The sequence below is a fragment of the Natator depressus genome, chromosome 6 (genome assembly GCF_965152275.1).
Source record: "Natator depressus isolate rNatDep1 chromosome 6, rNatDep2.hap1, whole genome shotgun sequence".
Classification (NCBI taxonomy): Eukaryota; Metazoa; Chordata; order Testudines; family Cheloniidae; genus Natator; species Natator depressus.
The window spans coordinates 56,419,289-56,432,076 of NC_134239.1; the positions used below are offsets into that span (position 1 = coordinate 56,419,289).

General features: G+C 45.5%; 1 protein-coding gene across 5 annotated transcripts in view; it reads left to right on the forward strand.

The window, feature by feature from the left end:
- Positions 1-12,788, forward strand: part of ALKBH3 (alkB homolog 3, alpha-ketoglutarate dependent dioxygenase) — a 58,192-nt gene continuing 45,404 nt past the window's right edge. The window contains exons 1-5 of one of the 5 annotated variants that reach the window (XM_074957003.1): positions 1-194; positions 2,489-2,616; positions 4,854-4,966; positions 6,444-6,478; positions 11,520-11,567. In XM_074957003.1, coding sequence (XP_074813104.1) covers positions 2,538-2,616; positions 4,854-4,966; positions 6,444-6,478; positions 11,520-11,567 — 275 coding nt within the window. In that variant the 5' untranslated portion in view covers positions 1-194; positions 2,489-2,537. The other 4 variants (XM_074957001.1, XM_074957004.1, XM_074957005.1 and 1 more) reach the window with 4 other exon arrangements.

Sequence of the window (12,788 nt, forward strand, 5' to 3'; positions counted from 1 at the left end):
CGGGAGAAGCGGCTTCATTGAAAGAGGGGGCGGGAGGGCGTGGGTGCCCTATGGCTGCAGGGGTGTGGGCGCAGGGAAGAGCTGCCTCTGAGGCCCCAGCAGCGGCTCAGGGCGCCTGACTGGCCCCGGCTGGCCACTCGAGAGTCGCCTCAGCCCCGGCCCTGGGAGGGGCCGAGCCGCCGCCGCCGGTTAAGGTCGGGCCCTGGGCAGGGCGGAAGCGGTGCGCGGGGAAGCGGCGCCTGGTGGTCCGGGAAGCGGCGGCGGCAGCAGCAGCTTCCGGGCGGAGCGGGGCTGGGACAGGCCCCGGCGCTGCGCTGCGCTGGGATCCCCGCGGAGCTGGGCAGGGTGAGGCGCCGCCGCGCTAACCCCGCGCCCAGCCGGCCGCGGGCGCTGTCCCTAGTGGGGGTCGGGGGGACAGATGCCGCCCCTCGGTGGGCGCGGACTGGGGGCACCTCCCTGCGGGAAACCGCAAAACCCTGAAGGGAGCAAAGGCGGGTGGAGCTGGGGCCCGGCTCGGCAAGGGCTTGGCGGGCCTCGCTACTTCAGCGTCACGCCGCGCTCATCCAGCGCTGCGCCCCCAAAACTCGTGATGACAGACCTGTAACCACCCCCGCCGCCCCGCGCACCCGCCATTCATCCCCCCTCCGCTGCACCCCCCCCCCCGGCTGCCCCACGCACCCCCTCCTCTGCACCCCTCACTGCCATCCCACGCACCCCCTCTGCTGCACCCCCTGCGCTGCCCCACGCACCCCCGCCTCACTACCTTCTCTGGTGCACCCCCCACGCCGCCCCACGTACCCCTCCCCCTGCACCCCTCACCACCACCATCGGCTGCCCACACCCCCATGCACACCCTTCTCCACTGCACCCCCCATGCATCCCCCCTCCGCTGCACCCCCAGGCTGCCCCAAGCAACCCCTCCTCTGCACCCCTTGCCACCACCCCACGCACCCCCTCTTCTGCTGCACCCCACGCACCCCTTCCTCTGTTGCACTTCCTTCTCCGCTGCACCCTGCCCTACTGCCCCACGCACAAATTCTGCTGCGCACACACCCCTGTCACCCCATGCCCACTCTCCTCTGCACCCCTCCCCACCGCCGCATGCACTTTTCTGCAACCCCCACACACCTCCTTTCACACTCCTGCCCTATTTTCCTCCTCACCTGTACACACAATTCCCTTCATTTCCTTTCTTCTCACCCCCCCCCCCCCCCACACACACACACAGAGATGCTGGAACTGGGGCTGTGGGAGCACCTCCTAGCTGGAAGTGGTTTCCATCATATACTAGGTTTACAGATTTTTTTAATGGCTTTCAGAACCCCCACTATACAAATTCTTCTAATGCCACTGCCCATGGATGCTTTCACACTTCCACCAGTACTTATTCCCTCTTCTCCGCCCCCTCATGCATAGACACATACATAACCTCCCCTTTGCCCCCAATAGGCTCACAACTACTTCTCCCTTCCAATGCTCCCCTCCACTAACCACCACTCCCTTGCACCTGGGCGTGCACAGACACACTCACTTTCCTCCTCCATGCACATGAAAGCAAACACTCTTCTACGCATGCACAGATGGGCCCACTTAGCCTCTCTGGTGCTCTGGGTGCTGCATAGTAAAACTAGGGCGAGTTAAGTAAAACTAACTGTGCAGTTAAACATAGGCACGGCCTATTGCCCAGCCATTTGTTGGTTTTATTTAGCATTGTGTATTCACTCCCTCCTCATATTTCTTTTTCGTCTCTGAGGAGGTACTCTAGTTACTATGGCAACATAGATGTCATTAGACTGGTGGTGCTAAGTAACATCTGTAAGGGCAGCATAAATTCTGTTTATAGGATATTCTGACACAGCTAGCCGGTTTGCAAAATGTACTAACCTAAAGGAAGGCTTTCATGGCCACATGTTTGAAACAGATGCCTGGCTTGCTTTCTGTCTAGAAAAGGTGTGGAATGTCTGGACATGCATAGTACACTACTCAGATATAAAATCCCCTTCTTCCCCCATTGTGGGGATGAATAGGTCATCTCCCTGTAGAGTTTATGGATTAGAAAGCAGGGCTAGGGAAGAGTGTAAGGAAATGAGTAAAGAGTGAGGAAAGGGACATTTTAGGAAATCAGAATTACTTACTGAGGTCTGCCTGCGCAGGTTTTGTTGGGAGGTAAGCCGTGCTTAATTTGTAATGAAAGAGGTACCAGGGCTCAAGAAAATTAGGTGCTAGGGTTCAAGCAATTTTTTTTACATTCATAACTGATGCAGCAAGCCCAGAGGTGCTGGGGCTATGAACTGTCAAGGTTAGAGGTGTGGGGGCTCAGCCCTGGCAAGCCTTGGAACAAATTAACCTGTGGGGGTAAGGCAAGTGACAAAGTCCATAACGTGTAATGCACCAGCTCACTAGAAAAGTGTTTCCATAAACTCTGTTAATATTTTAATACTTGGCTCTAAAATGCCTAACCAACTTGTTTCTTATGTTTGAAACACAGGGGAGAGGTGAAACACAGTCTAAGGTGCTGAAAGATGCTGTGAAAAAGCATGGAAGATAAAAGACGGAGAGCCAGAGTACAGGGTGGCTGGGCTGGACCTGTTAAGAGCAGAGCAGCCTCACATGCAGGCAAGATATTGTGTGTTTCTTTGTGTTCCTGGTTATGTTAATCTTTTTACTCCTGTCTTTTTTTAAAATAATTTTAATTATTTAAGTTTTTCCTAATATTTTATAGAGATATTCTAATCCTGAATGAATTTGATTTCTTGTGTGATCCTGGACGCATCATTTGATTCAAATAGCCCAGCTGGAATATCGGAGAGAGCTATAATTTCCATTGGAATTGATACTATAGTTTAGCTGAGTTGAGCTGCTTTGAGGAAATGAATTATATAAAGACGTACTGCTCATCTGTGACCCAGACATTTAGTATTCTAGGGAGAGCTGATAGGAACACCTGTAGTTGGGTTGTGTAATGCTTTGCATTAGAAGTCCGTATTTTTTCTAGTACATAACTTTGCCACCTTGTAACACTAAGACTGAAACTTTCCGTGCTTGCCCTCTGCCTCTTGCGGATTTTATTTATTTACTTATCTATCTTTAAATTTCAGAACAATGGTTCATCCATTCTGAGAAAGAAGTTAGGGAAAACAGGTAGGGTAGTTTTGCCAGTGTTAATTTTTTTTTCCCAGCCATTTATTTGAGGCGCTCTAGTATTTTCATGCTTTTAATAAGAACTTGAAATTTGGTAAGGTAATAGTCCTGAGGTGAGAGAGAGGTCTGTTTGCTACCCCTGTAGATATGTACTGAGATTTGCAGACTTAGAAGCAAGGGAAAGTCTCCATTTGCACATGTAGGACTTGTTATAGACTTTCTTTTAAAATCTCTATACATTCTGTCTGCATTGAGGCTGCTCCCTACCTCCACTGAGCTTTGTGGATACTAAGCATAGAGCTAGAGATCCTGCCTTGGTGGACAATGCAGCAGCAACAACAAAATGCCGTTTGGCCTAGGGGAAGGTGTGCAGGAGGAGACCTTCCATTGACTAGTTAATAATTAATAATTAACTAATTAATTAATAGTTAATAATTCCATGCTCCTCACACTCGTTGTTATCAAGAAAGTCCTTGTATCGCTGTCTTAGCAAGCAGACAAATCTATTTCCCCAGATTCAAGATGGGATGACTGAGAGGTTGCACAAGGGCACTTCAAAGCTGGGAGTAGAATTCAGGTCTCCAAAATGGTAGACCCAAGTCTACTTCACAGCCACTTTGCCTTTTAGAATGATGTGCCAAATCTGTGTTTGGCTGTGCTCTCCATAATTGTTGTCCATACTCCTCTCCAGAGCCAGAAATAGAATCCAGGATGCCTGATTCCCAGTATTCCTATGCTTGCAAAAAACTAATTATGTAAGTCACCTCAATGTATATTGTCTTCCACTAGTGGTTGATTCATACCGAGGATCACAGCTTGTTACCAGTTTCTCCTGTAGCACAAATTGTAGTGGTCTGTGCTGGGTATCTGGGTTCCAGTCTTGCTGATGACCAGTACCAGAGTGGGGGTGCTCAGTATCTTTCTACATGAAGTGTGGGAGCATGTGTAATTCTGTGGGCCAGTTAATGACAGAAAGGTAAGGGAAGTGTCATTTGATAGGTAAAAATCTACAGAATTAAAATGACACCTCCCTTACCTTGCTATCACTAACTTGCCCATAGGATGAGATTTTACTACATTATACTTCCAGACTGTGATGGAATTATCTTTTTTTAGTTTGTTTGTTTTTTTATCTTAGAAAATTACACATACAAAACTGTTAAGAGCATTGCAAACTGAAGTGCTCAGAAGATAAGAAATGCTGGAATTAAAGTTGACTGTATCCCCTTAATTCAGCCCCCTGGTGTGTAGATTTTTTTGGGTATGTAGTAAACACATTTCCTAAATATCTTTTGAGTAGAATCATAATATTCCCTGAAGCCACACCACTCATATTTTCAGCACCAGGGGGGTGAGCTCTTTGGTGGAAAGCCTCTTCTACCTTACCATAGTCTAACACAAACAATGGCCACGATGATTTTAAATGACTCACTTTTGTCAATTGGGTTGAAACAATTTTTATTTACTTCAGTTTATAAATTAGTTAAAAATGCTCCTGTCCTAGATTTTAGGTGCTTTTAACGATTATTAAAGACATGTCTGACTCTTCCCTTGCTCTTTTTTAAAACTTTGGCGTAAGGGGGGAAACCTTGCAAACTGAACAGTGATTCCGTTAGTTGTCTCTTACAAGAATATTGGGTTTGCCACATAGTGAGATGTTCATTTCGCTGATCCCACTAGTTTGCTTGAGCCTGATCTTTTCTTTGCCTTAGCTCCTGGGGCTTCTGCGGCCAGGAACCTTGTGTCAGTGGGCACTGATCAGACCTGGATGAGAAGAGAGCAGCTTCCACCCAAAAGACAATTTGTGTTTAAAGAACCAGCAGAGGTAAAAATGTAGATGGGTGTCCTGTCATCTCATCTTTTTGTTAAGTGGAAGAACAGCTTATTTTTAAAATTAGTTGGTCTTATGAGGTGTAGTTCAAGAATACTAATATCTCAGTCCAAGCTTTTGGGGCCTCTAGAACACACACTTCACAAACACATTGCATGTGTGGCTTACAGAAAGCTAGGACCATCTTAACTGGCCCAAAATATTTTGATTTTTATTCTACCAATCAGTGCCACTTTGTTCAGCAGAAGCAAATAAAATACTCTGGTCTAAAGCCAGAAGAATTAGCTCTGCCTATTGCTCCTGCTAGGAATGCTTCGTTGGCAGCATAGTCAACCCCTGATTTCTGATGGGCGGAGGAGTGTCAGATCCAAGTTTCAACCATTACCCCTTGGTATACCAGGGGATTACAGGGTAATGTGCTCACCCCAATGGGAAGTGAGTTTGGTTGCTTAGCCCTGTAAGACTGAAAAGGCAGTGCCTCACTTTTTTCTTGTAACTGTGCCAACATGCTCTCTGAATGGGACTACATCCTGCTTTCCTCACATGGAAGGAGGTTTACTATGATGAGGCAAACTGAAAACGGTATAGCTGAATGGGCCCTCCAAGAGCGACATTTACTTGAGGGAGAGAAGCTGGTCTCACTGAGACAATGAAATGATTATCAGGACAGCATGGTTGTTGATGACGTCCATTCTAGACCTAAGCCCTACTATGTAGGTGCCGACTACATGGGTGCTCTGGGGCTTAAGCACCCATTCAAAAAAAATAGGGGGGTGCTCAGTACCCATGAGCCACCAATAGGTGGCAGTAGCATGTTTGTGGCTCACAGTGAAACCGGAAGACGGAACGCCTCCACCGGCAAAAACAAAAGTTAGCGCCCGTTCCCCCTCCCCTTCCTTTCTGTTGCAATGGTAAAGATTAAACCACTTCTGGCTTTCACAGGAGACAACCATCCCAAGCTATGCAGGAGATTTTAGACGAGTAACTCTTGCTGCCCAGTCTGTCTTTATATTTTTTTGCTGCTTGTCTGAAACTGGAGAATTGCTCAGCCCCTCCCTCCAGGGAGTCGCTTCTGATTTTTAATCTGTGAAGGCAGGGAAAGTGATTCTCCAGTCTCAGTGGGTGACCAGCAGCTATATGAGCAAACCAGATCTCCTCTAGCTAGCCCTACTTGCTGTAATTAGCAGGTGACTCCAAAGAAGTACTAGCTGCTGGTGGTTGTTTGAGTAACACTGTCACCATTTCAAAACTGCCAGAGAATATATCTGTGTGTTGATTAGCATTTCAGAACTGAGGGGCAGGCAGGTGTTGAAATCCCAAATTGGAGGTGGGAGCTGGACTAGGATCAAAGCTCCTGTGAAGGTTTTGATATCTACACAATCACCACAGGGCTAGGAGTTCAGCCCTGTATAGCTGAGGCATGTCAGCCCATTGGTGTACGTACTTATCTGGTTTTCTTGATGCCTATCAGGTGGAACGCAAAGCTCCAGAGCCAAGAGTGATAGAGTGAGTATAATGCTGGCTTCGCTACCCTCATTGTGTTACTTTCTCCTCCCCCAGCCCATGGTGGGATGGAGTAGATGGGTCTTCTGCATTTCTAATTGCTATATCTGTGGAAAGAATTTTCAGTACAAAATATGATGTCCAGACTCAACTCTTTGATCCCAAACAGATTTTATATTCAGTAAAGTCCAAATCTTTTTTCATTTGTTTTAATTGTTTTGTTGGGTTTGTACAAACCAGTAGGAAAGAACAGTGGGGCTTTGTAACATAATTGGTCGGTTATACATAATGGTTTTGGATCTGTGCAAAGGAAGTAGGATCAACGCACACAGCTTTCTCTCATCCTCTTTATTCTTTTGCCATGACAATGTTGTTTCTATGCTTCAGGTTTGTAACATGGGGATAAGGTGTTAGGTTGGGTATATTTGGAGATTTGTAATCCAAAACTAGCGTGTGTTTGGGGGCGTCTCCACACTGAAGAATTTCTTTGCTTTTCAACTGAGAACAGGAGCAGAATCAAGTAAACTGTTAGGTATATTTTTAATACTTTGGTCAGTATGTTAATGGTGATGATGATGGTCCCTAGATTTAAAACCTGTTTTTCCTTCCCAACAAAGTTAGGTTGCTGTGTATGTATTGTCAATTCTCCCTTGTTAACATATTTATCTGGAATGATCCCTAATATAAACTGTTTTGGAAGTTGCAACTTGAAATCCCAAACTTCTTGATGTAAGGGCAGATCCAGATGCAGTCAAAATTCCAGGCTACATCTGTCCCGTGTTTAGTGCAAGTAGCAGGGATGGCAGATCAAACACTTTTTACCATGACGGCTGAAGAATTGTAGCTGTTAGTAGGTATCACCGTCAGACTGATAGTGGGGCTGTGTAATCAAGTTCTTCAGGCCATTGATGATCTTCCAGTGTGACATGGAGAGCTCATTCCCAGGATATGCTTATTCCTTGTGTGTCTGCATGTGTCATCCAATCATTAAATTACAGACTTTGGAATGGAGATTTGTTTGGGGTCAAAGGAGTTTCCTTAATGGGCAGTTCCTCAGAGTTGGGTTGTAGAGCTAATTCTTAGGATACTTGGCCAGTCATTTATTATTTCTTTCAAAAATTGTAAATATTTCCCTTTATGGAATTTTACATCTGCTGTTCATGTACTAGACTAGATAGGTATTGGTTACAGAAAATTAATCCAGGTGCAGCACCAAGGTGCCCAGCACTGGTGTGGTTGAGGGAATAATTCCACTTACTTTACTCTTGTTATGGGACGTGCAGAGAGTTTTCTGTCCTGATTCACTGAGAAATCATTGCTCCAGGATGTTACTAAATAGCATTTCACTAGAAGCACTTAGAGAAGCCATGAAAGTAGCTGACCTTTCAGTCTGTTTGTTAAAGCTTCACAGTTCCCATTTCGGAGTGGGTGATAGAGTAATAACAGAAAGGAAAGAAAGTACAGCTGTATCCAGAGAACTTAATAAATACATAATTTTTAGAAATAAATTGAAGGCCCCTCATCATGAATAGGTCGGAATATGAACAAGAGGCTGCTAGGCAGCTCTCTAACACCACATTCTACAAGTCATTACCTCTGATCCCACTGAGGGTTATTAAAAGAAACTACACCATCTGCTCAAGAAACTCCGTGAAAAAGCACAAGAACAAATCTGCACAGACACACCCCTAGAACCGCAACCAGGGGTATTCTATCTGCTACCCAAGATCCATAAACCTGGAAATCCTGGACGCCCCATCATCTCAGGCATTGGCACCCTGACAGCAGGATTGTTTGGCTATGTAGACTCCCTCCTCAGGCTGTACGCTACCAGCACTCCTGGCTATCTTCGAGGCACCACTGACTTCCTGAGGAAACTAAAATCCATCGGTGATCTTCCAGAAAACCCCATGCTGGCCACTATGGATGTAGAAGCCCTCTACACCAACATTCCACACAAAGATGGACTACAGGCCGTCAGGAATGATATCCCCGATGATGTCACGGCAAACCTGGTGGCTGAACTTTGTGACTTTGTCCTCACCCCTGACTAGTTCACATTTGGGGACAATGTATACCTTCAAGTCAGCGGCACTGCTATGGGTACCCGCATGGCCCCACAGCATGCCAACATTTTTATGGCTGAACAACGCTTCTTCAGCTCTCGTCCCCTAATGCCCCTACTCTACTTGCGCTATATTGATGACATCTTCATCATCTGGACCCATGGAAAAGAAGCCCTTGAGGAATTCCACTATGATTTCAACAATTTCCATCCCAGCATCAACCTCAGCCTGGACCAGTCCACGCAAGAGATCCACTTCCTGAACACTATAGTGCTAATAAGCGATGGTCACATAACCACCACCCTATACCGGAAACCTACTGACTGCTATACTTACCTACATGCCTCCAGCTTTCATCCAGACCACACCACACGATCCATCGTCTACAGCCAAGCTCTACGATACAACCGCATTTGCTCCAACCCCTCAGACAGAGACAAACACCTACAAGAGCTCTATCAAGTGTTCTTACAACTACAATACCCACCTGCTGAAGTGAAGAAACAGATTGACAAAGCCAGAAGAATACCCAGAAGTCACCTACTACAGGACAGGCCCAACAAAGAAAGTAACAGAACGCCACTAGCTGTCACCTTCAGCCCCCAACTAAAACCTCTCCAACGCATCGTCAAGGATCTACAACCTATCCTGAAGGACGATCCTTCACTCTCTCAGATTTTGGGAGGCAGGCCAGTCCTTGCTTACAGATGGCCCCCCAACCTGAAGCAAATACTCACCAGCAACCACATACCACACAACAAAAACACTAACCCAGGAACCTATTGCAACAAAGCCCGTTGCCAACTCTGCCCACATATCTATTCAGGGGACACCATCATAGGGCCTAATCACATCAGCCGCACTATCAGAGGCTCATTCACCTGCACATCTACCAATGTGATATATGCCATCATGTGTCAGCAATGCCGCTCTGCCATGTACATTGGCCAAACCAGACAGTCTCTACGTAAAAGAATAAATGGACACAAATCAGACGTCAAGAATTGTAACATTCAAAACCCAGTTGCAGAACACTTCAATCTCCCTGGTCACTCGATTACAGACCTAAAAGTCGCAATATTACAACAAAAAAACTTCAAAACCAGACTCCAATGAGAGACTGCTGAATTGGAATTAACTTGCAAACTGGACACCATTAAATTAGACTTGAATAAAGACTGGGAGTGGATGGGTCATTACACAAAGTTAAAACTATTTCCCATCCTGATTTTCCGCCCCTGCCCCCCCTCCCCACTGTTACTCTGACCTTCTTGTCAGCTGTTGGAAATGAGCCATCCTGATTATCACTACAAAAGATTTTTTTTTCTCCTCCTGATAATAGCTCACCTTAATTGATCACTCTTGTTATAGTGTGTATAGCAACACCCATTTTTTCATGTTGTGTATCAGTCTTCCTACTGTATTTTCCACTGCATGCATCCGATGAAGTGGGTTTTAGCCCACGAAAGCTTATGCTCAAATAAATTTGTTAGTCTCTAAGGTGCCACAAGTACTCCTTGTTCTTTTTGCTGATACAGATTAATACGGCTACCACTCTGAAACCTGGCCATTTTCACTTGTTCTACTTCTGTTTGAGGGGGGTCTGGGTGGGGGAGTCCCCAGCTGCCATTATGAAAATCTGGCAAGCAGGACAGAGTTCATATAATGCCCTTTTCTTCACTAAATCTCTGTACTGTATTGCACAGGTCTTTCAGGATTACTGCTTTGGCAGTCCTCATAAACACGTCATGATGTGCAATACACGGTTCATTAAATATCACTTTTCTCACCATTATATAGGTTAGACTCTGGGCATGCAAATGTGCACAGTGCTGTACAGTAAATAATTGTGCAGCACAAATCAGAGTTCCTGCCCCAAAGAATGTACATTCTAAAGCAAGAGTGTGATGTAGTTGATAGAGCAGAAGACTGAATGAGGAGAGGTGAATTATATTGCTTTTTCTATCACTCACTTGCCCAAAGCTACAGAGCAAGTCGCTTTAACTCTCTGTACTTAATTTTCTCCTTTGAAAATGAGGATGATGATATATACCTCACAGGCAGCATAATTAATGATCTACACTTTTGGATTCTTGGACAGAAGTGATGTACAAGTGCAAAGTCTTGTTTGTTAATAAAGTTGCTGCAAAACATCATACATGGATTGGGTGTGGATGCAAAATCAAATGTATGGTACTCTGAAGCATTTCCTCCACGTACATTTACTACAGGTCTCTGAGGGAGGAAGGAGGTGGGTAGTTGTGGTTAGCAGGCTGTTCAGGCACATGGGACAGCATGAAGTTTGGAGCTAGTGAAGGAAACAATGGAAGTAGTTGAGAGACAAGCTCAGGCAGACCATTTATAGACAAATATCTGCACTTCACAGCAATGCAGCTGGTAGCTGACAGAACAACTATTTTACCTCATGCAGCAGTTAAAATGTCATTTTCAAATCTGTCACCTAGTTTATATGTGGCACGTAGCACTTCCCACGGCATATTTATTTTGCTGCGCTAGATAAAATGAGGGCAGCTGCCATCTAACTCAAGTTCCTGACTGTGGTCTCCTCAGCATGAGCCAGACTGTGTGTGTTTATATTATGTATTTGGAAGGGGAACAGGGCCGTGAGGTCCTTTTTCCTTTAGCTCCCCTCCATCGTCCCTCTCTACTTTTCTCTGGAGCCTGTAAACTCTGTAGTGAGTATCTGGCCAGAATGGAGGCTCCCACAAGCAATGCGAGGTGATCTGTGAGGGTAGAGCATGTTGCTTCCACAGCACTCCCAGCTTCTGCTGGCCCTGTCTCTGGCTTCCTTCTTCCTAGCGTCATTGCCCCTTCATGGTAGTATGTTGCACTGCCCTTAGACCACATTCCTTAACCCAGGTTTGCATATGACTGGACCATGCATAGTCATTCATATGTATTATCTGTTTCCCTTGTATTTCATCCACCTGATGGCTGTTTCCTCTCCATGTCCTCAGTGAACAGGGCCTGCATGAGATCAGCACGTTGCCAACAGGAGTGTCTCGGTAAGTTGATTATTTTTTAAGCACGTTGGTTGCTATTGAGTAATGTAATGGCATTAGTCTTTCGAAGACTCCAGTGGGATTTTGGTGATGCAGAGGATGGCCCTGGCAGGGATGTTGTTTCTCCCATGCCACCTTATGTGTAAGATGGTGCTGGAGGGGGGATTCTGGCCCCTGGCTTAACTGGTACATCAGGCTGCAGTGATGTGGTTAATTCTGAGCAGCATGGAAAAGGTTAGGAATCTGTTGTTGGTGTGAGTGAAAATGAATTTATGTAGGTTATTAGCGTGTTCAACTTCCAGTGGTATAGAGGAATAGATAAAGTGGCCTTGATTGATTAGTCCATACCCTAATGTAGGTCACTATAAACTCTTGGGGCAGTAGTCTTCCTTTTTGCATTTTGGAATCATCACAACCCTGATGTTACCAGGAGCAGGATGTTAGGTGATGCAGAGTATCTTACCGTTACTGGGCTAGCACTTCCCTCCGACCTGGTAATTATCAAACACAAACCAAGAAGGGACACATCACTCTGTCAGTCAGGAAGGATAATTTAGCAGTAACAGAGTAGGCCCAGAGCATTTCTTGACCATTTAATTGTATTATGGTCCAAGATACCTATTATCCTCAGCTGGTCGTTATTCCCCAGGAAACAGCCCAGGCTGCAGTCTTTATTGCTAATCTAAAGAAAGATGCCGGGGAAAGGTTTAACCTCTCTCTTTGTTCGTTTCATGTGTAAATGCCATGTGTTGCTGCGTATACAATGGGCATTTCTAGGCAATTAACATCCTGTGGGTTAGCCAATCTGGTATTGAGATTTTGTTCTGTGTATCAGCTAAAAAGAGCATGTTAGGATTCTGGGTTGAAGCATATTTCAATAAAGTGATTTTGGAATCTCTCAAGTCATCTTTCTCAAAGAGAGAATCTCTGTAAAAATGTATATATTATACAGTTTTGTAGACATTTACAAAGTTCTCTGTACAGCTTCCCCACCCCTTTGTAAATATTTACATACTTACAACTGCCCTCCCTATCTCTGTAACTGCATGTGTCCCTGGGAGTCACAGCAGTGTAACAGAGGGGCATACTAATGGCTAGAGCCCTGTAAATCTGTGAATATCCACTTTATATCCACTGATCATTTTTGTGGATTGCATATCAGATGCAGATACAAATTTTGTATCGGTGTAGGGCTCTACTAATGGCCTACGGAGCCTTGGTACA